The sequence below is a fragment of the Pristis pectinata genome, chromosome 6 (assembly GCF_009764475.1).
Source record: "Pristis pectinata isolate sPriPec2 chromosome 6, sPriPec2.1.pri, whole genome shotgun sequence".
Taxonomy (NCBI): Eukaryota; Metazoa; Chordata; class Chondrichthyes; order Rhinopristiformes; family Pristidae; genus Pristis; species Pristis pectinata.
Window position 1 is genome coordinate 48625706 of NC_067410.1, and position 27840 is coordinate 48653545.

General features: G+C 42.6%; 1 protein-coding gene across 1 annotated transcript in view; it reads left to right on the top strand.

Annotated features, from left to right (window-relative positions):
• Nucleotides 1-27840, top strand: part of dnah1 (dynein, axonemal, heavy chain 1) — a gene marked incomplete at its 5' end in the record, with an annotated part of 293077 nt that overhangs the window by 149325 nt on the left and 115912 nt on the right. Inside the window, 8 exon segments of the mRNA XM_052017691.1 lie at nt 2209-2367; nt 3591-3692; nt 11318-11458; nt 12598-12758; nt 14341-14498; nt 16148-16321; nt 19507-19685; nt 25234-25464. Of these exon segments, the coding sequence (XP_051873651.1) occupies nt 2209-2367; nt 3591-3692; nt 11318-11458; nt 12598-12758; nt 14341-14498; nt 16148-16321; nt 19507-19685; nt 25234-25464 (1305 nt within the window).

Below are 27840 nucleotides of genomic sequence, written 5' to 3' on the forward strand. Positions count from 1 at the left end.
CATTTGGTGGTTGCTTGTTTTAGATGTCAATAACAGTAGTTAAAGAGGCCACCTCTTAATATTTAAACTAGTTCTAATCTCATGTATGAAATGATAGTTCAGGAAAGATGTGCATATTGTTTTAGTAGTTGGGGCATTAGTACAAGGTCTTGTACACTTACAATTAAATGTAGAAGATACAGAGCAGAGCAAATAAATATGCAGAATTTTTGAGTGTTAGTTGTCAAGGAAGAAGCTAAAGCTTTGATTCCATCTCTGACCACCACCACCCCCAACAACTGACAGAAACCAGGTGGGTGGGGGGGGGGAGGATATTCATGTGAAATAGCTCCTTTTCTGCCATGATCTGATGTTCGCCTTTACCAGGATTCTGTTCCACTCATTGATAAATATGCCTGAAGAATAGCTTTCTGACATCAGCTTAGCTTGTGGTCTTGTGCCTTATTCCTAGGGGTGTGTGCAGGACTTTGAATCTTGCCAGCTTTTCAAGGGACATGTACGTGCATCCTTAAAGTAGTGAGCAAATACTGTATGTGTACGTGAGCCCATAATCTCACACTAAAGATTTTTTTGTATGAGTATTGCCTGTATCCTAGCTTGCCCTCCCTCCATTACCTTGTACAGGCTGGTTCTCTGAATAGTATTTAATATTCTGCTATAAGATCACCTTTCAGATAATCATCTCCTTGGTGAAAGGACCAGGTTTTGACACTTCCTTCTTAATAGACTTATAAAACTGGAGAGCATCTTTATGCCTCTTCTTTGCATCCAAGGTATGACTGACTTCCTTGTTCCTTGAAGAACAGAAACGGGCTACACTTAAGTTTGATCATATCTTTCAAACATATTTGATTAATTTAACTGTATGGGTCAACTTGCTAACATTTTTGTTTTGTTGCCCTGTATCAGTTGAGAATGTTGAACTTTGAGTCAACTTGAAAACATAGTTCTCCTTCAGATCTTCAGATTTATCCTTAGCAGTTTAATTGAATATCTGGTTGTATTGAGCTATATATCTGAATTATTCTTCATTGCTCTACACATTTGCTATTTTCTTCTTACCTTATTTTGTAATTTCTGAGGATCTCTACAGAATCTATTGGCCTTTCTTGTACTACTCCATGTTGAACAATATGGAAGAAGCACTGAGGATTAAAGGCCATAGAATATACTTTGGTTGGGTATCTTCAATGTCCCTTATCAAAACCAGCTTGTTGACATCACATTAGCTGATGAGTAAAACAAGTTGGAATAGGTAGTGTTTAGGTAGCCCATATGTCTCTCCCAACATTCCAGGACTTGTTGATTTAGTTAATCAGTTTCATTGTGCAAAATACGTAGTCAAAATAGTCAACCAAGTTCCCTTGTGTTCTTCTTTCTCACAGTACTGAAATCTAGATTCATCTTGCTGTCACTTATTTGAATGCTATTCCCCAACTCTGCCCAGAACACAGCTGCTAAAATTATCTGGACTTTGCCACCTATTGACTCAACCATTTCAATGCTCTCCAAGACAGCCTCCCATTTCCCACCACCTCCCTCCCCAAGTGCTTGAGCTCATTCAAAACTCTGCTAATTCACCCCTGGACCTATTGACTCAGTACCCAACTGTCCATTGGCCCTGATTGGTTCTTGGCTTGGCAAGATCTCAGTTTAAATTTGCTTTATTGAAAACAAGTTCTCACTTGGGTTTGTCCCTCCCCTTCTCTTAACCTCCAGCACAGGTCCATATGAGATGTGAGTATTCTTTAATTCTGGCCTCTTGGACATCCCCATTTAAACACTTCACACCATCAATGACCGTGCTTTCAAACTTTCCTTCCTTGTACCTACCCATCTCTGCCTTCTTTTAGGCATCTCTTAAGACTTTCTTGGATCTTTCATCTCCTTATGTGGTTCAGTAACAAATTTGTTTGATAATGCTCTGATGAATATTTCACAATGCTAAAAGCACCATTAAAATACAAGCTGTTGTCCACATATACTAGTTATTTTGCCTGTGAACACTGTGTCGAATTCTAACATTGTTGCCAGACCCTCAGAAGTCAATACCTTGCTTGCTTCCTAACAACAATTCATCACCTAGCCACTAGTCATTGATGCACCCTAATGCTTCCACTATTTTCAAATCCATTTGTTCCATGCAGTATGTATCTTGTCTTTTCATCTGTATTTCTCAATAACAGAAAAACATTTTTCTTTGAGCAGGGTGACAGAGGTCTTCCGATTGAAAAGCAGAAGTTATTGGATGACTTAATCGAACCCTGGTTTATTTTTTCCTTGATTTGGAGTGTTGGTTGTACTGGTGATGCTGAGAGTTATACTATTTTCAGCAACTGGTTGAGACAGAAGATGGTGGAAGAGAAGGTATGTTTTAAATAAGATGGCTTTTTGAGGTAAAAAAAACTTTCATATTAGAAAGCCAGTTACTTGTAATGTTTTCTTTCTTTCATGCCAACATGTTTCCATATTTTGTTTTTATATGCCAACATGTCTAACTACTTTATTATGCATTTTTAGCAAATGTCTGCAGCACCTCTCATGTCAAATCATATAACAATCCTGCCCAGTGTTTCATCCATATATTCATTAAAGGACAGCAGCTACTAATGCCAGTTATTAATTTTGCATGCTTTAACGTAGAGACACGTAAGCATTGTCTGCTGTTACTTTTGCTAAAGTTATGATGCTCTTATTTGCTGATTACATTTTTCTCTAGTTTTCTCATATTGGTAAGTTCACATGGTTGCTGCTTACAATAAATGGGGATACATACAAAATATGATGGTCACCTGTTTACAGTTCTCACAGCTGAATGATTCACACTTACAGTGCACACCAACATGCAGATTGGAACTTCATCTTCATGTCAAAGTCCTAGGCTTTGTGTTCATGCACTAACCATATGTTAGTCTGTTACCAACATATTAGAGTAAAGAAGGGATCAGGGTGGGATGGGGTAGGGAGGTTGGTTGTGGGGGGAAGATAGGGGAGGTGGGTGAATATCAGTCGGTCTCAAGAGTTGGAGGGTGAGAAGAAGGTTATAGATTGTAAGCGGAGGGCATCAGGATGTAGGAAGATCACGGTGAGAGAGAAGGAGACAAAATTATAGTACTTGGAAGTTTGAGAGGGAGAGATTGGGGGAGAAATTTTATAGCGAATGAATAATTGGAGAGAAATAACCAGGAAGAATGATTGCAAGAATAGTTGAGAAAATCCGGTGTGCAAAAAGATTGTGGGGTTGATTGACATTGATGGATATCATTGCAATTGCCCAGAGATCTATGTGCATATGCACATCACATGCATGGACACAAGTAGAATTTCCGATTAAGGTGTGCAGGAAGTAGAAAAAATAGGAATGTCTCCCATTAAAGGTAGGACAGCTTCTCCAGAGAAGTGGGGGATTAGTTTTATATAAACTATTTACATAAAATCAATCACAATCATTTAGAGCTACATGGTCGCCTAGCTTGACTGACAGGGGAATTACTCAATTACCGCCACACTGGCTGGTTATAGCTCTGCCACTAAATAGTATAAAGTAAAATGTTGAAATTAATAACCTTAAGCTATCCTTCCCATTATAGATAGCTTTGTGTTTCCCTGATGATGGGCTGGTGTATGACTATCAGCTGGATGATGCTGGATTTAGCAGTACAAGTCCTGAGGAGGAGGACATTGAGAAAAGGGTAGGTTAATTTCTGGGTCTCTGCTATCAAATATTTCAGTGTTTGAATGGAGCTTCCATAAACTCATGATATTTTTGTTCTATTTTAATGCTTAATGAGTCAATGATTAGTATTTACTTAGATAATAATGTAGCGGCTGCTACCGCGATGAAAAGAACAAGATGCTAGTCGAAGGGTTTCGGAACAAGAACTGGTTTATTTTCCCGCCTTGTGTGGGCCTTTTAAGAGAGCCTGTTCCCGCCCACTCAAAACGACAGTGATGTATATGCTGCATCATCAAATCTTTCCCACGCGCGGGTTCTCCCTATCACTTGGGGAAGATGAAGGCCCGCCGCCATCTTGGGCCTTGCCACTCCGACGACGCGCGACCCGACCGCTGAGCCAGTTCGCTTGCTCAGACAGTGAGTCACTACACAACCCCCCCCCCCCCCCCCAGAACTGGCGATACGGTCCCCAAGGTCCGCGGGCTGTGTTAGCCATCGCTTAGGAGGTCGGCCTCTGCGTCGCGGTGCTGGAACCTCGACTGGTTGTTGTAGATCTAAATGGGCCGGTTTGAGGCAGTCCGTCATGGAGACCTGTTCTTTGCCCCCAATGTCCAAAATAAAGGTGGATCCATTATTCCTGATGACCCGGAACAGCCCCTCTTATGGTTGTTGCAACGGTGCCCGAGGTGTGCCCCTGCAAATGAAAACAAACTTATAGTTTCGTAGTTCTTTAGGCTTACAGGATGGGGCTTGACCGTGCCGCGAGGTGGGAATTGGGGCAAAGTTGCTGAGCCTCTCGCACAGTCTTTGCAGGACTGCCGTGGGTTGTTCCCCTTTGTCCCAAAGGGCGGGTATGAAATCCCCTGGGACGACCAGGGGCGCCCCGTACACAAGTTCAGCTGACGAAGCATAGAGGTCTTCCTTGGGGGCAGTGCTTATGCCAAGCAGGACCCAAGGCAGTTCGTCGACCCAGTTAGGACCCTTCAGGCGGGCCATCAAGGCTGATTTCAGATGGCGGTGGAAACGTTCCACTAACCCGTTTGGTTGAGGGTGGTAGGCCATGGTGGTGTGCAGCTGCATCCCCAGCATGTTCACTAGTGCAGACCAGAGGCTGGAGGTGAATTGGGTGCCTCTGTCTGAAGTGATGTGGGCTGGAACACCAAAACGTGAGATCCAAGTTGTTAGCAGCGCCCGGGCGCAGGAATCAGTCGTGATGTCAGATAGAGGGGTTGCCTCTGGCCACCTCGTGAACCGGTCCACGATGGTAAGGAGGTACCGGGCTCCTCTTGAAACCGGCAGAGGGCCTACGAGGTCGACGTGGATGTGGTCGAACCTTCTATGGGTAGGCTCGAACTGCTGTGGTGGGACTTTGGTGTGTCGTTGGATTTTCGATGTTTGGCAGTGCGGACAAGTCCTGGCCCACTCACGGACCTGTCTGCACAGCCCATGCCAGACAAACTTGCTGGCGACTAGTCGGACAGTTGATCTGATGGACGGGAGTGCCAACCCATGTATCGAGTCGAAAACGCGTCTCTGCCAGGCAGCAGGAACTATAGGGCGGGGTTGACCTGTTGCGATGTCGCAAAGGAGGGTCTGCCGACCTGGACCAACCAAGAAATCTTGGAGCTGCAGGCCCAAGACTGTGGTTCTGTAGCTGGGCAGCTCGTCGTCGGCTTGCTGTGCATCAGCCAGGGCCATGTAGTCGACACCCAGGGACAGGTTGTGGATGGTTGGTCTGGAAAGTGCGTCAGCAACGACATTGTCCTTTCCGGAGACATGTTGGACATCCGTTGTGAATTCGGAAATGTAGGACAAATGTCTCTGTTGACGAGCTGACCAGGGATCGGAGACTTTGGAGAAGGCAAGGGACAAAGGCTTATGGTCAGTGAAAGCGGTGAAAGGCCTGCCTTCTAGAAAGTACCGGAAATGTCGGACCGCCAGGTACAGCGCTAGAAGTTCCGGATCAAAAGCGCTGTATTTCAGTTTGGGTGGTCTAAGGTGCTTGCTGAAAAATGCCAAGGGTTGCCAGCGGCCTTTGATTAGTTGTTCCAGTACCCCATCAACCGCGGTGTTGGATGCGTCCACCGTGAGGGCAGTTGGGATGTCTGTCCTAGGGTGTACAAGTATCGTGGCATCTGCTAGGGCGTCCTTGGCCTTAACGTAGACAGCCGCAGCCTTGTCATTCCAGGCAATGTCCTTGCCCTTACCGGCCATCAGTGAGAACAAAGGGCGCATGATACGGGCTGCTGCAGGGATGAACCGATGGTAAAAGTTGACCATCCCAAGGAATTCCTGTAGGCCTTTGACTGTGTCGGGGCGGGCAAAATGGCGGATAGCGTCTACCTTGGCAGGCAGGGGTGTTGCCCCATCGCTGGTGATTTTGTGGCCGAGAAAATCGATAGAGTCAAGTCCGAATTGGCACTTGGCCGGGTTGATCGTGAGGCTGAAATCACGGAGACGGGAATACAGCTGGCAGAGGTGGGAAAGGTGTTCTTGGCGGTCACGGCTGGCGATTAGTATGTCATCTAAGTAAATGAACACAAAGTCCAGGTCTCGGCCTACCGCGTCCATCAGCCGCTGGAAGGTCTGCGCGGCGTTCTTAAGGCCGAACGGCATTCGAAGGAATTCGAAAAGGCCGAATGGGGTGATAATCGCAGTTTTGGGGACGTCATCCGGATGGACCAGGATTTGGTGGTATCCCCGAACGAGGTCCACTTTGGAGAAGATGCGGGCCCCATGTAGGTTCGCTGTGAAGTCCTGGATGTGAGGGATGGGGTAGCGGTTCGGGGTGATGGCGTCATTCAGCCTGCAGTAGTCACCGCAGGGCCTCCACCTGCCGGTGGCTTTGGGGACCATGTGCAGGGGGGAGGCCCAGGGGCTGTCTGACCTGCAAACAATCCCCAGCTCCTCCATGCGACGGAACTCTTCCTTTGCCAGGTGGAGCTTGTCTGGAGGTAGTTGTCATGCTCGGGCATGAAGGGGTGGCCCTGTGGTAATGATGTGGTGTCGCACCCCGTGTTTGGGCCTAGAATTTGTAAACTGAGGTGCCAAAACTGATGGGAATTCGGCTAGGAGCTTGGTGAACTCGTTGCCAGACAGGGAAATGGAGTCCAGGCACGGGACTGGTAGGCTGGTTTTTCCAGGGGGTAGGTCTGGAAAGTTCTGGAGTGAACTAACCGCTTCCCTCGCAGGTCGACTAAGAGGTTGTGGGCCCGAAGGAAATCGGCTCTTAGGAGTGGTCGGGCGACGGCGGCAAGGGTAAAGGTCCAGGTAAAACGGCTGCCGCCGAATTGTAATTGAAGTGTACGGGTACCGAAAGTCCGTATCGTTGTGCCGTTTGTGGCATTGAGTACAGGACCTTGTTGCCTGTTACTGGTGTCGCGGCCAGTCGGGGGCAAAATACTGACCTCTGCTCCAGTATCGATGAGGAAACGCCACCCAGACTGGCTGTCCTGAACGAATAGGAGGCTTTGTCGGTGGCCAGCCGCCGTAGCCATCAGCAGCGGCTGGCCCTGGCGTTTCTCTGAAACTTGCAGGGTGGGCGGCATCGACGGGCCTCCACGCCCCACCTCTGATGGTAGAAACACAGCTGGTCACCAGTGTCGTCGTCCGTGTTTCTGGGGTGTGGTCGCTCGGTTGCTGGGACTGGTTGAGGCAGGCGCTGGGCTCACGGCCTGGTGATTTGGCCGACGGATGAACTGCTCTCGTGTTTGGCCTTCCACAGGACATCTGCCCGGGCAGCTACCTCACGTGGGTTGCTGAAGTTGGCGTCGGCTAAAAGCAGGTGAATGTCATCGTGTAGTTGTTCGAGGAAGGCCTGTTCGAACATTAGGCAGGGTTTGTGTCCCTCGGCCAATGCCAGCATCTCATTCATTAGGGCGGATGGGGATCTGTCCCCCAGGCCATCGAGATGAAGCAGGCGGGTGGCGCGCTCATGACGGGAGAGGCCGAAAGTCCGAATCAGAAGGCCTTTGTAAGCTGGGTACTTATCTTCCTCCGGAGGAGACTGGATGAAGTCTCCAACCTGGGTGGCTGTCTCCTGGTTCAGACAGCTGACCACATGGTAGTACTTTGTGGAGTTGGAGGTGATCTGTCGAAGGTGGAATTGTGCTTTGGCCTGGTCAAACCAGATGCTGAGACGAAGCATCCAAAAGGTGGGCAGCTTGAGGGCCACTGTGTTGGCTGCTGTGTCGTTGTCCATTGTGCGGGTCCAAAATCCGTTTGGACTGTCGGGGTCACCAATGTAGCGGCTGCTACCGCGATGAAAAGAACAAGACGCTAGTCGAAGGGTTTCGGAACAAGAACTGGTTTATTTTCCCGCCTTGCACGGGCCTTTTAAGAGAGCCTGTTCCCACCCACTCAAAACGGCAATGACGTATATGCTACGTCATCAAATCTTTCCTGCGCGCGAGTTCTCCCTGTCGCTCGGGGAAGATGAAGGCCCACCGCCATCTTGGACCTCGCCACTCCAACGACGCGCGACCCGACCGCCGAGCCGGTTCGCTTGCTCGGAAGGTGAGTCGCTACAATAAGTAATAATAGTTAAATTACCAGACTGGTAATCTGGAGGCTTGGACTAACAGCCAACTGTTCAACAGAGAAATCTGGCAACAGAGTAATTTAGATTGAGAGAGTTCAATGATTTAGTAGGACTGCTGGAAGTTTATAAAAATGAATCTGATTTACTAACACCCTGCAGGGAAGGAAATCTTCTGCCTCATCTGGTCTGGCTGTCATATTACTCCAGGTATTAGCTGCCCTCTGGAGCCTAGTAAGCCATTCATTTGTATTAAAAACCTCAACATTTATTCCTAATGAGCATGAAACCAGATGAACCACCTGGCCTAGACATTGGATTCAGGCAGGCAAAAGTTACTACCAGTCCAAAAAGCCTTGGTAAATTCTCCTCATGGACACCTTTGGGACTGCTGCCTAAACTGCACTCACAGACTCGTCAAGCAACAACCTTGTCTAATCATATTCATAGAATCATAACCTACAGCCAAGATCTCAGTACTTCATCATAATCTCCAGGTATGTCTTATCCCATGGACAGGACAGCTCAACAGAGGTGGCAGCATAGGCTGAAGGGAGTGAAACTGGGAATCCTCAACATTAACTCCAAACCCAAAAATTCCATTGGCATCAGTTCAAAGCAGGCTTGCAAACACCTAGCGTCCTCCCTAAACTGATAAATCACATAGAAGAAGCACTATGTATAGAAATGGCAGAAAATATATATTGGGATGGAGGACTTCATGGTCCATCAGCAAGAATGGCTTCATAGCCCCACCACAGATTGAGCTGGCTAAGTCCTGAAGGCAACTGCCAACCTGGATCTGTATCAGGTTCTGAGAGAACTGAGATGAAGGTTAAACCAATATAACATAGTCATTACTAATATATCTACTGCAAATACTTCTGTCAATGACGGTAATGGTAGGAATGACCAACTACGTTATCACCGTGGACTCCTATCTTCACGTGGAGGACACCTTTGTTCATATCTTAATGGGATACAACACAGCTGGCAGCTCAAAACTGGCCAATACGCAGCACTATGGATGATCATCAGCTGTAAAAAAATTATTTCACCAAAATCTGTAACTTCATGGAAAACTGCAGAAGGGCATGTCAGGAGCAGCACCAAGGATATCCTAAACTGTTAAAGTTGCAACACTGGAATATATACATGCTAAACAGCAAGAACATCATGCAATAGACAGAGCTATGTGAGCCCAGATCAAAGCTCTGTAATTCTACCACATCTAGTCATGAATAGTGATAGCCAATTAAACAGCTAATAGGAGGAGGAAGCTCCAAGAATATCCTCATCCTTAGTGATAACTGGACCCAGAATGTGAGTGCCAGAAACAAGTTTATTACCTCTACAGCCATGTTCAGCCAAAACTGTTGAATGGTTTATCCTTCTCAACTTCTTTCTGAATCCCCATCATCGCAGAAGTCAGTCATCAGCCAATTCAATTCATTCCACATTTTAGCAAGAAATATCTAAGGGCATTTGACACAACATAAGATCTAGGACCAGGCAACACCCAGTTATGGTACTGAAGATTGCATTACAGAACCAGTGGTGCCTCTAGACAAACTGTTGTAGTAGTTACAAACTTAGCATCTAAACAACAATGTTGAAGATTGCTCAGCTATGTCTCTTCCACAAAAAGTTGAATAGATCCAATGCAGCTTATTTCCTTCCAATCATTCTACCTTCTGTCTTCAGCAAAGTGAGGGTTTAACCAAATATCCATGATATTCAATGGTATTACCACTTGATTCTCCCACCATTAACATCCTGGTGGTCACAATGCACCAAAAGTTCAACTGCACTGGTCATGTAAATACTGTGGCTATAAAAACAGGTAAGAAGCCGGAAATTCTAATCAAAGTCACTCACCTCTTGACTCCTCAAAGCCTTTTCCACCATTTAAAATGCAGTCAGGAGCATGATAGAATATCTTAACTTACCAGTATGATTACAGCTCCAAGAGCATTAAAGGAGTTTCACACCATCCAGGGCAGCCCACATGATTGACATCGACAATCTACCCCTGTGAAGATTTATTTCCTCCACAGCTAGTACATTGTTATTGCAGTGTATACCATTCAAAGAATGCATGACAGTACTTACTAAGGCTATTTATTCAGCACCTTCCAACATGTGACCACAATTACAAAAAACAATTGGAGCAGGCACAAGAGAGCACCACTGCTCTTAAGTTCACCTCCAAGCTACACAGCATCTTGATTTGGAAATATCGAGCTATGTCTTCATTGCCGTTAGGTCTACATCACAAAACTTTCCACCCAACAGCATTGTAGAGTGTTTTCACCACAAGCACTGCAGCATTACAAGAAAATGGTTCACCACTACCTCCTCAAGAGCAATTAGAGATCAGCAATAGATGCTGGGCTTGCCAATGAGACATCCCATACATGCAAAAAACAAAACTTTTGCCATCCACTCAATGTATTTTATTTTCAGAGCCAACATTTTTGTTGAATAATTGATAATGGGTACTTACTATGTTTATCATTTGCATGCAAAAAACTTTCCAATTGAAAAGGATAAGAAACTTCCAAGAGGTAGAAATCTGTCCTTAGTAGCTTGTACTAAATGCATAGTGTAATAAGAATAGCTGCTACCTCATCAGGATTTTGTGCCTGTGACAGAATAAATTTCCACCCTTTAGCCTTCATGTATCATCTTCACAGGTCTTGTAAAGGTTAGGTTTCCTCCCTCTCTAGTATCGTTGACTATTTCTGTGATAAGTTCCAAGTGCATCATGCAGCTACATAGAATGGAAATCTGAACATTCCAAAATTGAAATTGGCCAATGTCTTGGAATTGTTCCTTTCCTGTCAATCAGCAAAAACACAGATAAAAGTTTTAAACCAACCTCAAGGTTAAAACCCAGAAAAAAGACAGGTTAGTGAATTTACCATTCTTTATTTTAACCTATTGATATTAATTCCCAAGTTTTCTGCACATGTATTACTGTGTGGATGCCAGTTTTTTTAGATAACTGACTTTTTTTAACTGATGTCCCATATTAGAACATACATATTTAAGGATTTTGTGGTTATATTAGTGTTACCTGATTGCTCTGGTTTATGTAACAGGTGCAGTGGGTCCATTGGATAACTTCCGCATCAGAAGTAGAAATTACACCAGAAACCAATTACTCTGACATTATCATTCCAACCCAGGACACCATACGCATGTCACATTTGTTGTCGATGCTTCTAACCAACAAGAAACCAGTAAGTTACTCTGTCACTTTATTTGAAGAATGGAGACCTCCAAATGAATTGCACCGATGCATCTTGAAACAAATCTAGGGAAGAAGTACCTGGCACTATTGCACATATTTAATAATATTGAAGAAAAAAGTTACAGTACAAGTTATCCAGGAAACCATAAATCAGACAACACACAAGAAGGTGGTGGAACTCAGTGGGTCAGGCAGCATCTATGGAGCGAAATAGACAATCAACGTTTTGGGTTGAGACCCTTCATCTGGACTGAACGATAGAGGGGAGATAGCCAGTATAAAAAGGTGGAGGGAAGGGGTGGAGCAAAAACTAGCAAGTGATAGGTAGATCCAGGTGAGAATGGGTGAATCAGACATATTGACTTCATCGATACACAAATTAATCAGAACCTTGCTGAAGAAATAAAGAGAAAAACCTAGTCTGTGGGAATTTTTCTTGGCTAAACTCATTCAGTTCTTGGAAAAGATGACAAAGGACAAAAGAATAGACAGGGTACTATTGTGGATTCAGTATATCTAGATTTCCAAATAAATAAAATGAAAGCACGTTGAGGCATTAGAAATGCAGCCGAATGGACATCTACTTGTTTTCAAGACAATGGGCAGAAATTCACTGTAGGAGAAAGTGGAAAGTGGGAATCCACATTGATCAGTGAGAGGACTATTGCTGTTCACAAATTATGTTAACAATTTAGACCAGAATCAAAAATATATTTTCCAAATGTAATATACCACTATACTTGTTTCACCAATTAATTACAATATGACTCATCTATATCTTAACTACATCTGTCCACTGGAATGTAATCTTTAAAATCCCTATCAATTTTACATTTTCATTTGAATTTACCTAAAGATATAGAAGGTATGAATGTACCAGTGAACTTACAAAATTGGTTAATTTGTCTAGTTTAAATTGAAGGATCTTCTTCATGTAATGCCATTTTCTGTAACATCTTTCATTACAAGAAAGGAGCCTAGAAAGTATCCAGAATATTTTTTTGCTGGGATGTTATTGCTTACATTAAATGCATTATACTTTCCTATACTAATATTGCAAAGACTAACTTCTGAATTTTGTTATTAATATCAATCTTGAAGGTTATTATTTTATTCCATTCCCATAAGGTGCTATGTATTGGACCAACAGGAACTGGAAAGACCATCGTCATCTCTGACAAGCTTCTTAAAAAGATACATCCCGATTACATTTCCCATTTTATGATATTTTCAGCTCGTACATCTGCTAATCAAACACAGGATTTTATTGACAGTAAACTTGATAAGAGGTAAGTTTGTGGATAATAGTCCACAACACTAGTAAACTTGTAAAGTTTGTTATACCTTCCAAAATCATAGAAATTTTAGTCAGATTTTCTATCAGTTCTGAGCACCACTATCTTCAGGTTACAGAGGATGAATGCATTGCTCTTGGATAATTGTGCACTTGATGCAAACATTATATTTCATACCATAATGATTGCCCATCTCTACGTATTGGAATATATATGAATAATTATGATGTAATTCTAGTGCACCTAATTTCCAATATTCCTCATAATTTCTCTTGTTTTTCTACTTTTCCTTTGCTTCTAGAAGCATATTGTTACTTATGATAAGGTGTAGATGTGACCAACTAACAAAATGCAAGTATTAGGAACAATGTTAATTTGATGATGCCCATGAGTATATGCTGGCATGTTTTCTGCAGCTCATGCCAAATTTCATAACAGCAGCAGGTTGGAAAACATTGTTTTATAGGCTGCTACCAACCTTCATGGAATCAATCAACATGATGTTCCTTAGCTGACAATGGTACCCTGATGCCAACACATCTATGTGCAGTAGATGCCAATCCATTGCCAATGCATTAGCCAGATTACTTCAGCCACATGTACAAATAGGACTTTGAAATTGTTAAGGATGAAGAATCAGCCTTTTAAAATCAGTCCTTGCTGTGTGACTGGGAGTAGGAGACAAGTACTGAGTGGGGTGAGGATGGTCAAGCCAAGGCCTGCAACAGCCATTGGATTTAATGAAGAGATGGAAGGAGATTGCATCAATTTAGGTTATTTTCTTTTGCATATTCCATCTTTGAAGGCAGTCTGCAGCGGTTATTTTGTCAGCTAATTACATCATATAATGGCTTGGTGTTCCTTAGCGGCCCCATTCTTTTCAAAGTATTTTCAAACAAGCACATGCATAGCATCTAGTGCTACATTCACATAGGGGTCCTGGATGCTCATTCAGTGCTTACACCAGTACAGAAAGTGGTGATCTTCTGGTGCAGATTATCTGTATGCATACTGATACCATAGGTATTACTGTGTCCAATTTATCCTGTAAAGGTAGTGCAGAAGGATTGAGTTTCCAAGCTAATATAGCTCTTGAGTGGAACAATTATCTGGAAACATTGGCTGAGTTCTACAACACCCCAACATGTGAGACTAAAGTTTTTCCTGCCTTTGATGGTTGGAGGCAATGCAAAAGAGGAAATAGCATATAAACATCAGCATCTTTACCATTTTCATTACTGCAAAATTTAGACTAGTTTTACCCATCATGATATTTCTTTAGGTCCTTTTTTTTATTTACAGCATGGTAACAGGCCCTTCTGGCCCAACGAGTCCGCGCCGCCCATTTTTAACTCAAATTAACCTACCCATACATCTTTGCAAGGTGGGAGGAAACCGGAGCACCTGGAGGAAACCCACACAGACACGGGAGAACGTACAAACTCCTTACAGACAGCGACAGGAATCGAACCCCGATCGCTGGCGCTGTAATAGTGTCGCACTAACCGCTACACTACCGTGCCGCCCTCTTTTAAAATATTATTATTTTCTGATCACTTATGATTTTTTTCCTCAGGCGCAAAGGTGTGTATGGACCTCCTCTTGGAAAGTATTTTATATTTTTCATTGATGACCTGAATATGCCAGCTCTCGAGACATATGGAGCCCAGCCTCCCATTGAAATCTTGCGGCAATGGATGGATCATAAAGGCTGGTATGACAGGAAACAGATAGGTATGTTTTGACCTTTCTGTTCTGTTCTGCTATGCATTTATCTACTGCACGGCCAGTAATAGTGACTATGAAACTACCAGACCCAGCTAAGTCATTAATGCCCAGAAATAAATCATACCATCATTTTTCGTCTGGCCTATTGACTTTGAACAAATCTTTGATATCTTTCAGCAAGTTAAAGGGCATTTGTGGTTGGATAATAAATGCTAGATAAGACAGCGATTTCCACATTCCATGAGAAAAAAATTAAATTTCTGACTGGCCTTGATCTTTCATCTTCTCACCCCAGAACCTGAAATTTCCCAGAAATTAAAGCAAATGTGCATGAACTGGCTGCCAGTGCAGAAAGAATAGCAGAAAATGTCATCAGTGTAACATTAAAATACTAATGGAAGATAATTGAGTTGGTGCAGCATTATTATTTCAAACTATTGATTGGTTTTCCTCGGCTTTGAGCTCTTTGGTTTCACCCTCATGGTACAAATTTTCAAAGGTCGCTGAAGAAATTCTTGGTGCATCTTGAAACTGAGTGAGGAATAGAGAGAGAAACCAGGTAGTAAGGCCACAAACATGAACATCACTTTCTCTTAAGATTTCCAAATAGACGTGTGTGTTGCCTTTTCATCCTGCTCTCTTATATCAGGCATTCAATAGGTGAGCAAGTCTGAAATAGGAGTGTAGTCTGCCAATTAAACCCAAGTGCTCTGGGTATTGCCTTAGAAATGTGGCTATAATAAAGATTATAAACACATGCATTCACCAATAGCTGAATTGTACACAAATCAAATTTTCATAGGTCACTAGGAGGGGAGATAGTGTTCAACTGCATTTGTATAGTGACTAGTTAGAGGTGGAATTCATGATAATAAAAAGTAAATGAACTGCAAAACAGAGATGGTGCATCTAAATAAGCACAGGAGAGTAGAGGAATAGGAGATGGTGAAAAGGTGAGATGAAATGAGCTTGGATGAGGCTTATTTGAAGCACAAACCAGCGAATACTTCTTGAATGAACAGCCTATTTCTGTCCTGTAATACTATGTGGTTTTACCATTTATTTTCAGGCCTCATCTCCAAGCTGCCAAAAACTGGGGTGACCTTCTAGCACATGGGTATATTGTGGGGTTGATGCGAGGTCAGTGCTACAGATTGGGGCTGCAAAGAAGGGCTTTCCTTTATGGCCCATCAAACACATCTACTTCTCCTCAACCCATAAGGAAACTCTTTAATGGTTTTATTGAACCAGGCATTGAGGGTACACCAATTAGCTAGTAATTAAAATGCTGTTGGTGTTCTATGATTTAAGACCCCAAAATATCGGTGTTAATGATTAAAGCAAGTGCCTCACCCACCAAAAGCAGGCTTAGTTAAAGCTGAAGTGGGTAGAGAAGTTTTGGAAGATGATTTTAACAGTGTGCTTTCCCCCTTCCTGCCAGCTCAGGTGAGTTAAATTTGTCCCCTTAGAGTTAGTGAGAGTAATTATGAAATGATTTTTCAAATATTGCCAAAGATAAACAAGACGTGGGATTTCCCAGGAAAAGTATCTGAATAGTGTGGAAAATGTAGTATCTTTTCAGATTTTAAACTAGTAAGAATGTAATACTGAGTCAGATAGCTTTGCTCATACTTCACACATGCCCCATTTTGCAGGAAAGTTTAAGGAACTAATGGATATCAACTTTGTGTGTGCCATGGGACCACCGGGTGGAGGAAGAAACCCAATTACTGCACGATTCTCCCGTCATTTCAATTATCTGTCCTTTGTTGAAATGAATGACAGCAGCAAACTGAAGATATTTTCTACAATCTTGGATAGTTGGTTGGGTGAGTTCCTCAGATAGAAATGATTTCTTCTTCATGATTCAGTGAAAATATAGAACATTAAATGGAAATTTGGAGGTGAGATGTGGAAGATGAAAGACCCTGTGAGGGAGCAATGAAATGTAAAAAGTGGAATTGCAGAATCTTGCATTGCAGAAGGAGGCAATTCACCCCATTATGCCTGTCCCAGCTCTTTGAAAGACCTTGCAATCGACATTACCCTTGCACCAATCTCCACTTGCTCCCTCATAATTATTATCCAATTCCCTTTTGAAGGTCACTATTGAACCTGCTTCCTCAATTTATTCTGTAACATAATATCCTATTGTGTAACATACTTTTTTAAAAATCATTCATAATCAGAAAATAAACCAGATTAGATTTTGATTTAAGATTATGTAGATTATATCATTATGTATAAATGATACCAGTGGGTACACCTAACAAGAAAGAATCTTCTATAATTCAAGATAATATCAGAAAATTTGCAGACTTGACAGTTAAGAGGCAAACAAGCCATAATATTAAAAAAAATAAATCAACCCACTTTCATAGAAGAAAATAGAAATATCACCTACTCCTTTAAAAAAATCAATGGGGTAAAAGAACAAAGAAAGCTAAAATCATTAAAAGCAGCATCATTTGTCAGCAAAGAAATTAAATATCCTACCAAACCCCACCCAGAAATGTTAAATTAAATTCAAAAGTAGCAAAGCTACATTATACTTAGAGTACTGTTCTCCTTGTCATAAAAGGGATATGGACACACTGGAAAAGAGATTAACAAGGATGGAACTGAATCTTTGGGAAAGATTGCACAGATTGTACCTTTCCTTTAAAAAAGAGAAAACTTGGAGGTGTACTGATAGAAGTCCTTAAAGGATGAATGGGTCAGACAGGAGTAATACTCCAAAAATAGGTGCCATAAATGCAAGATAGTTCCTAACAGTAAATAGCTTAGATGTGTTCAAAAGGGAAACAGACATGAGAATAGAAAGGTTGGCTGAATGATACGTTTTTATTTAAGTATTGGCTTTCTTCTTACTCAAATCAAAGCTATAAATATGTAAAAATATTTTTACACTTTATTATTAATATAATTTTTAAAATATCAATTCCTGCTGTGCAGCATTGCTCAAAAGAACCAACATTTAAGATTGGTGTGATTTGATGTATTTCAAAAAAAAGTCCAGAAACTCAGTGCTGTTTATCATGCCCAGATCTCTAATCTTCACTCTCACTAAGCATCATGCTGTCAAATTTATGATTCTTAAACATGCTAGAAGATGGTATTAAAATAAATAACTGAGAGAACCGGAGTACATTCAGCACCCAAAGCTGTTCTGCTTCTTATATGTGCTTGATGATGACCTCCATATCTGGCCCTACTAGTGATTGTGAAGACAATGTGATTTACACTGGATTAAATATTCCCAAGAGTGCCCTCCTTTAATCCTGCCAGAGATCATGTGTCAATGGGGCTACTTGATTACATGTGACAGATAGGTCCAAATACCACTCTAGGGACAGCTCTGACCACCACTGCCATCCTTTCACCTTATGGATATAATATGAGAAATAGGGCCAGAAGTTGGCCATATTGCTCCTTTAGCCTGCTCTGCTTTTCATTAAGATAATGACCAATCTGAACACCATTTTATTGCCTGTTTTCCCAGAACCTTTGATATTACAGATCAAAAATCAGTCTATAAGGAAATGATTCCGCCTCTGCAACATCCTAGAGTTGGGAATTACAAAGATTCAAATCACTCTTGAAAGAAGAAATTTCTCTATATCTTAAATAAATGACCCCTTATTGTGAAACTATGTCCACTAATTCTAGATGTCTTCACAAGGTTAAATATCCTCTCAACATCTTCCACGTCAAACCCATCAGAATCTTGTATCTTTTAACAATAACATCTCCTATTCTTCTATGGTCAAGTCACTACAGGTCCAAACTGCTCATTTTTATCATGAAAGCAACCCCCTTCATCTCAGGAATCAACCTAGTGAACCTTCTCTGCCCTGTCTCCAATGCTCCCATATCCCACCTTAAATGGGGAAATGAAATCTGTACTCAATGCTCTGGGTGGGCTTTGGCCAATCCCCTGTAAAGGAGAAGCAAGACTTCTCTGCTTTTCTACTCCATATCCTTTCCAATAAAGCCCAACATACATTAATCTTTCTAATTACTTTGTGTACCTGCATATCAATTTCCTGTGTTCCCGGTACAGTTCCCTCTGTACATTACCATTCTATAGTCTCTCTTCAGTTAGACAATGTTGTTGTTTTCTATTCTCCCCAGCAAGGTAGACAGTCTTATATTCCCCACATTATACTTCATCTGCCAAATTTTGCCTTTTGCTTACATATATCTCTTTGTAAACTCTTTTGCATGCTCCTTACAACTTGCTTTCCATCTATCTTTATAGCATCATATTTATATTTATATCATACTTATAGCGTAGCGGTTAGCGCAATGCTATTACAGCGCCAGCGATCGGGATTCGATTCCCGTCGCTGTCTGTAAGGAGTTTGTACGTTCTCCTGTGTCTGCGTGGGTTTCCTCCGGGTGCTCCGGTTTCCTCCCACATTCTAAAGACGTACGGGTAGGTTAATTTGGGGGTTTAAAAAAATGGGCGGAGCGGACTCATTGGGCCGGAAGGGCCTATTACCACGCTGTAAATAAATTTTTTTTAAAAATTCAAAAATTTAAAATTTGGCTACATTATACTCGGTACCTTTGTCTAATTGTATAGATGGTAACTAGTTTGAGGCCCAGCTCTGATCCCTGTAGCACCTTACTAGTCACAGTTTGCTACCCTGAAAATGACCTATTATCCCGAATCTCTGGAGGAGAGAATGCTATTGATTGTTCAGAATCTAGTCCCTACCCAATAATCAAGATCACATGTGAAATGACTATTACAATTAAAGAATATTTTCCAAAAAACATACTCCGTACTCACTCAGCATATCAGCTGCCACAGAGCCACTAGATCTGTGTTCAATATCAGAAGCAGGAAATCCTGCCTTGAGAGCCCTTCCCCAATCTTCAATGTCGCCCTTAACTTTGCTTCAAGGATGGACAGTGAAACCCAGCCAATCTATTGTGTGGTTTATTCCCAACATTAAAATGTGACTATGAAGCTGTGTTAAAGTCTTGCTGCTTTTATGTTTAATAGGAAATGCTGAAGGGATCAAAAATCTGAACGAGCCACTTGTTACAGCAACAATTGAAGTATACTCCACTATAATGTCCCAGTTGCTCCCAACCCCTGCCAAGTCGCATTACACTTTCAATCTACGTGATTTGTCCAAGGTCTTCCAGGGCATCCTCATGGCTGAGTCATATAATACTCAGGTATGTTTGAGCCACATCTGTAACTGTAAGCTGCCAAGACACAACATTCTCTTACCTCCTTCACAGTCCCCAAACCAGTTGCTTCATATAACAGGTAGGTAAAGTTTTGAATACTCATTTTTGAGCTCTGGCCTTTGCTGACATTTATTGAGCATACCTACTTGCTTTGAGAGATTGGTCAGGCAGCTTTCTTCTTGATCTGCTGCTATCTGCTGCCTGATCTGGATCCTGATCTGATCTGGATCCTGATCTGATCTGGATCTGCTGCCCGAACCTGAGGGGGGCCAATATCCTTGCAGCCAGGTTTGCTAGGGTGGTTCAGGAGGGTTTAAACTAGTTTGTGAGGGGGATGGGAACCGGAGGAGTAAGTTAGAGGAAGGAGGGGATGGGGAAAAGTCAGATCTAACAGGTAGAGAGGCTTTGAGGAAGGAGAGGCAGAGTACAGGCTATAAAAGTAGTAAGGCGGATGGGCTAAGGTGTATTTGCTTAAATGCAAGAAGCATCAGGAATAAGGGAGATGAACTGAGAGCTTGAATAAGTACATGGGACTACGATATTGTGGCTATCACAGAGACATGGCTGACATCAGGGCAGGAATGGATATTGAATATTCCTGGTTTTCAGTGTTTTAAAAGGGATAGGGAGGGGGGGGAGAAGAGGAGGATGGGTGGCGATACTGGTCAGGGACACTATTACAGCAGCAGAAAGGGTGGATAATGTAGAAGGGTCCTCTCTACAGTCAATATGGGTGGAAGTTAGGAACAAGAAAGGAGCAGTTACTCTACTGGGAGTATTCTATAAGCCCCCTGGTAGCAGTAGGGATACTGAGGAGCAGATTGGGAGGCAGATTTTGGAAAGATGCGAAAATAACAGGGTCATTATAGTGGGAGACTTCAACTTCCCAAATATTGATTGGCACCTGCTTAGTGCCAAAGGTTTAGACGGGGCGGAGTTTGTTAAGAGTGTACAGGACGGATTCCTGTCACAGTATGTTGACAGGCCGACTAGAGGGAATGCCATATTAGATCTAGTTTTAGGTAATGAACCGGGTCAGGTGACAGATCTATCGGTGGTTGAGCATTTGGGGGACAACGACCACTGCTCCATGACCTTTAGAATTACCATGGACAGGGATAGGAGCAAAGAGGACGGGAAGATATTTAATTGGGGAAAGGCGAATTATGGGGCTATAAGGCGAGAACTAGGGAGTGTAAATTGGGGTGACATTTTTGAGGGGAAATGTACTATAGTGATGTGGTCAATGTTCAGGGATCTCTTGCAGGATGTTAGGGATAAATTTGACCCGGTGAGGCAGAGAAGGAATGGCAGGGTGAAGGAACCATGGGTGACAAGGGAGGTGGAACAACTAGTTAGGAAGAAGAAGGCAGCATACGTAAGGTGTAAGCAGCAAGGATCAGACAAGGCTCATGAGGAATGTAGAGTAGCAAGGAGGGAACTTAAGAAGGGGCTGAGGAGAGCGAGAAAGGGACATGAAAGGCTTTGGCGAGTAGGGTGAAGGAGAATCCCAAGGCTTTTTACTCATACGTGAAGGGCAGAAGGATGGCTAGAGTAAAGGTAAGTCCGATTAAAGACAAAGGTGGGAAGATGTGCCTGGAAGCTGTGGAAATGGGTGAGGTTCTCAATGAATACTTCTCTTCAGTATTCACCAAGGAGAGGGGTCTTGATGACGCTGAGGACAGTGTTGGTAAGGGTAATGTTCTAGAGTATGTAGATATCAAGAGAGAGGATGTGTTGGAGCTGTTAGAAAATATTAGGACAGAAAAGTCCCCGGGGCCTGACGGAATATTCCCCAGGCTACTTCGTAAGGCGAGGGAGGAGATTGCTGAACTGTTGGCTAGGATCTTTGAGTCCTCGTTGTCCACGGGGATGGTACCTGAGGATTGGACGGTGGCGAATGTTGTCCCCTTTTTCAAAAAAGGTAGTAGAGATAGTCCAGGGAATTACAGACCAGTGAGCCTTATGTCTGTGGGGGGCAAGCTGTTGGAAAGGATTCTTAGAGATGGGATCTATGAGCATTTAGAGAATCATGGACTGATTAGGGACAGCCAGCATGGATTTGTGAAGGGAAGATTTTGCCTCACTAGCCTGATAGGGTTCTTTGAGGAGGTGACCAGGAGGATTGATGAAGGTAGTGTAGTAGATGTGGTCTACATGGATTTTAGTAAGGCGTTTGACAAGGTTCCACATGGTAGGCTTCTTCAGAAGGTCAGAGGCCAAGGGATCCAGGGAGGCTTGGCCATGTGGATTCAGAATTGGTTTGACTGTAGAAAGCAGAGGGTTGTGGTGGAGGGAGTGCATTCGGATTGGAGGGCTGTGACTAGTGATGTCCCATAGGGTTTGGTTCTGGGACCTTTACTTTTTGTGATATTTATTAATGACTTGGATGAGGGGGTGGAAGGGTGGGTTAGCAAGTTTGCAGATGACACAAAGATCAGTGGTGCTGTGGATAGTGTGGAGGGCTGTCGAAGCTTACAGAGAGATATTGATAGGATGCAGAGCTGGGCTGACAAGTGGCAGATGGAGTTCAATCTGGAGAAGTGTGAGGTGGTACACTTTGGAAGGACAAACTCCAAGGCAGAATACAAGGTAAATGGCAGGATTCTGGGCCGTGTAGAGGAGCAGAGGGATCTGGGGGTTCATATCCACAGATCACTGAAGGTTGCCACACAGGTGGATAGGGTAGTTGAGAAAGCTTATGGGATGTTAGCTTTCATAAATCGTGGGATTGAGTTTAAGAGCCACGAAGTAATGATGCAGCTTTATAAAATTCTGGTTAGACCACACTTAGGTTACTGTGTCCAGTTCTGGTCGTCTCATTATGGGAAGGATGTGGAGGTGTTGGAAAGGGTGCAGAGGAGATTTACCAGGATGCTGCCTGGATTAGAGAGTATGGATTATGAGGAGAGACTAAGGAAGCTAGGGCTTTACTCATTGGAGAGAAGGAGGATGAGGGGAGACATGATAGAGGTATACAAAATATTAAGAGGAATGGATAGAGTGGGCAGCCAGCGCCTCTTTCCCAGGGCACCGATGCTCAATACAAGAGGGCATGGCTTTAAGGTAATGGGTGGGAAGTTCGAGGGAGACGTCAGAGGGAGGTTTTTCACCCAGAGAGTGGTTGGTGCATGGAATGCGCTGCCGGGGGTGGTGGTGGAGGCTGATACATTGGGCAAGTTCAGGAGATTGTTAGATAAGCATATGGAGTAATTTAAGATAGAGGGATATATGGGAGGAAGGGGTTAGATAGTCTTAGGAGTGGTTTGAAGATCGGCACAACATGGTGGGCCGAAGGGCCTGTATTGTGCTGTATTGTTCTATGGTTCTATATATTTGGAACAACTGAGTGATTTACTGGGTCACTTCAGAGGGCAATTTAGAATCATCTGTATTGGAGTAGGATTATAGACATACATAGGCTAGACTAAATAAGGGAAGTAGGTTTTCTTCCCTTAAAGGACATTAGTGAACAAGTTGTATTTTTATGATAATCCAACAGCTTCAAGGATATGCACTGATACTAGCTTTTTATTTTCAGATTTTCTAAGCTGAATTGAAATCTGAAACTACCATGGTGAAATTTGTAATCATATTTTCTGTTAAGCCATTACAATAACATCATATTCAGGGTAAATTGGTTTATTATTGTCACATGTACTGAGGTACGGTGAAAAACTTGTCTTGCATACCATTCATACAGATCAATTGATACAATGCATTGAGGTAGTACGAGGTAAATCATTACAGAATGCAGAGTGAAGTGTCACAGCTACAGAGAAAGTGCAGTGCAGGTGGACAATAAGGTGCAAGGTCATAACGAAGTAGATTGTGAGGTCAAGAGTCCATCTTATCATATTAGGGAGCTGTTCAATAGTCTTATAACAGTGGGGTAGAAGCTATCCTTGAGCCTGGTGGTGCATGCTTTCAGGCTCCTGTATCTTCTGCCTGATGGGAGAGGGGAAAAGAGAGAATGTCCTGGGTGGGTGGGGTCTTTGATTATGCTGGCTGCTTTACCAAGGTAGTGAGAGGTATAGACAGAGTCCAAGGAGGGGAGGCTGGTTTCACTGATGTGCTGAGCTGTGTCCACAACTCTACAGTTTCTTGCGGTCCCGGGCAGAGCAGTTGCCACACCAAGCTGTGATGCATCCGGATAAAATGCTTTCTATGATGCATCAATAAAAATTGGTGAAGGTTGATGGGGACATGCCATATTTCTTTAGCCTCCTGAGGAAGTAGAGGCGCTATTGAGCTTTCTTGGCCATGGCGTCTACGTGTTTGGACCAGGACAGGCTATTGGTAATGTTCTCTTCCAGGAACTTGAAGCTCTCAAGTGTTTGAACCAAATAAAATAGGGTCTTAGATTTAAGGTAACTGGTAGAAGAGTAGAGGGAAGATGAGGGGATAAAAAGTCATTCAGAGGGTGGTAGCTGTGTAGTACTAACTGCCTGAAGAGGAACTAGAGGCAGAAATCCTCATTACATTTAAAAAAATACTTGGATGTGTATCCAAAGATCTGTACCTGAAGAGCTATAAATCATGCGTTGGAAAGTGGGATTAGATTGGATTACTTGTTAATTTGTCAATTTATTAACTTCCTGGCTTATTGAAATGAGGACATTTAATTGATTTAAAGAAAAAGACAAGTGCCCTAACCTCCCAGAATTAGAACTTGCAGTAGATAAATCAGTGAGCTGCCAGAACACTGCAAGATCCCACACAGCTTGCTACCTCTTCTTTAACACATGTTTCAGACCAGATATCTGTAATGCTGTATCTTCATCACTAGGACGCCAGAAGTAATGGAGTGAAATTTGGACAAGTTTCATAATGAGTGGGTGATGTGACCTGCCTGAAAACTGCCCAAGAAAAGAAAACAAAGGCTATGCTAATTTGTACTATTTGAAGCCAGAACCTTCATTGATCCAAAACAAATTTAGAATCCACACTTTTGTCTTTCTCCATAAGTCCAAAAATGTTGCCTGAAGGACAACTCATGCCTGAGAAACTTGATTGTAGTGGCAGTCTATCATTCTACCATTTGGGAAGTTTGGGGCATTATTAAGGCAGATCTTTCAGGTGTGGTTAGAAAATATTTCTACAGGCAGAGGGTTCAGAATTCATTTGAAAACAGCAATCGATGCTCAGTCAGTTGTTAATTTTAGCTCTGGGATTGATAGATATTTGTTAATTAAAGGTATCAAGAAATGTATGATAAGGTAGGTACATGGCATTAAGACACAAATCTGTATGATCTTATTGAATGATGGCATAAATTTGAGGATCATCTTCCCTAGAAGCTTTATTCAAATCAAAAATGAAAGTGACTTTAATGACCATAGGTAGTCCAATTAAGCTGTCTCTTGTGAACAGGTTTTACAATCCTACATCTGAATTAATCTAAAGTAGTTGTACTTGCTATTTGGTGACCCCATGGTTCCCTGGGGTTCATGAGCCCTCTGTTTAAAAATATATACTTTACAACACAAAATAGTATCATATGAACCATCTCACTCACTTCTGCTTGTTTCAGAGTAAAGTTCTGTTGCTGAGACTGTGGTATCACGAAAGTTGCCGTGTGTTCAAAGACCGGCTGGTGAATGATGCTGACTGCAGCTGGTTTGAAAACCTGATGCACAACAAGCTTTTGGATTTGGGCACAAACTTTGAAGAGATTGCTCCACATACGCCTGTGCTCTATGGGGACTTCATGGCTATTGGAACAGATAACAAGATCTATGAATTTATTGCTGACCATGAAAAGGTGATTTATTTTCACTCTGGACTTACCCCCAATTATTAGAATCTGCTTTGCACGATCAACGTTCCCCAGGAGCAATACTGGAGCAGTACAGGAGCTGACTTTTTTCTCTTAGATAAGACAAGGACCTAGAAACTCACTTGTGCAACCCCAGAAAAAGCAATGTTGCACAGGTGAAAACTGTGTTTCAGTTGTTAATGTCATATGGTCTTTTAAATGCAAGATTTTTGTCTACCCTAGCACTGTTCCTTTGACATCCACTTCAGCGAAATGACATCAACAGATGTGCAATTCCCAAAATTAGTTTCTGATGAGGTTTTCAATCATATCGGTCTGAATGCCAACTGGGTTTGTTCATTTGTGGAGGAACTACACTTCAATAATGCCAAAGGCTCAAGCTGACCACTACTTGAAAGGTCAGGCATATTGCTCTTCCAATCACAAGCAGAGTTCTGCAAACCTTTCCACAAAACAAACCTCGAGTAGTCTGCCCTAAACTGGGATTCCAGTCATCATTCCCTCGATAGGTTCAGAAGGTTCCCACTCAAAATGCCAGAAATCCTGCATATAGAGGATTTCTATGTTCATGGGATTAAAAATGAGTTTTAATAAAATCAAGAGAAAGATATTTGACCAAAGAGGTAGCACCAAAAACCTTCTCTAACTTTCCTCAGGAAATAACCATTAAAGGGTCACAGCAAAATACAACCAGCACTCTTTCCGCCACTGAGGAGTGTTGGCAAGGAATGAATAGATGCTATGTTGATGAGATAGGGGTTGGCAGAGACCCAGCAGACAGATGATTCTGCATAGGTTTGTATAGATCCCTGTGCATGCAGGAGCCATGGGGATCTTGACTGTAACTTTAAGAACAGCACAGGGATTTGTGTTTGTTTCTCCTTAAGGTTGTTCTGTGGTCTTTTGGAACCATCAGTAAACGCCCACACAAATGCCTGTGCTGTGGAGTCAAACTCAGGGTCACCCCATTCTCACAGTACTTGAAAGCCATTTATGCTGATGTATGGCACATATGGCCTATTTGTTGCTTATTGGTAGATTGCAAAAATGAAAATAACTGAGCTGGGAAAGTGGGGAATCTTTCATTTTCAATGTGATTTTTGTTTTCATATCTGAAGGGGGCATTTGGCAGCATTCTGAGTCTCCCAAAAGTGCAGATATTCATGTAGGGTACTTTTGACTTTGCAGTTAGCTTCCCGACAACAAGGAAGGGCCTGTTTTCATATTGTTTGGCTTTATGACTCTAAGTTGCACTGTCTTTGCTACTGACAGCAACACATTTTGTGATTTCTATTAAGTTTTTTAAAACCCCATTATGGAGATTATTAACTAATGCTGTTTTAAGGCCAGAGAGATGTGAAGGTGAGTTTCTGGGCCAAAGTGTCATATAGTTCCATGATGCAGATAAAGAGCAGCTGGGACATCTGCCTAGATCATGGAAATTAGTCTCAAAGTCTCCATTGTTGTTAGCCTTGCTTTATAGTACTTTCCTTGCAATCCAACCTTATGACTGTTCTCTTCTTGATTGGCCCATTCAGGCAGTTGCCCTAGTAAGCTAACTGATTAATTGTAATTTCTATTGAGGATATACTGCCAACAAATAAGGATGGTCCCAGGCTCCAATCCCAATTTGTATAAAATTGAGATGCACTAAAAGTCCATCATTGTTAGCCTAAGAAAGAGAAACATCAACCATAATTTCTGATTGTTTTCTACTCAGTTATATTAAAAATTGTGCCAATGGAGGACATGGACGAAGTTAGGACTTAGCTTTTCACAAATCAATTACCACATCAACTCTCACAGGCCAGACATGCATGTAGCCACACTGCCTGAGGATCTGAGGCTACTAAGGATGGCAAAATGATTAACTCTATGTAGAATGATTATACTTAAGCCTAGACTGTGAGTGTTGATTGCCAAGCATGCAACTGTCAGTACCAAGTATGTCGTCATCCAGCACCATTTCCAAGTGGAAATCAGCAACCATAAATATTGATGGATTTAGCTAAAAAGAGCCATCAGGAACATTGTACCAGGAACATCCGATCTCAGGTGAATGTATAACTTATAGTAGACATCTGTCCTGTTCCTTCTCTCAAACCTGTGCTGGGATGTTAGTGAAATGCTGCATGGCACCTGACCTGAGTCCCCTGGATTTGTGGGATTGGATGATTCCTGTGATCCCAACCTTCACTAGATTCTTCCGTTGCAACCCTCCTTGGTTGTTGCCCAAACCAATAATCAAAAGATCTCTGACCCTCAGGAGCCACCCAGTGCCTTTGAAGTGTTGACCCTTACCTCAGTCAACTAACTTAGGTTAGGTAAATGACCACACAAATCTTAATTAATTCGAAGCTC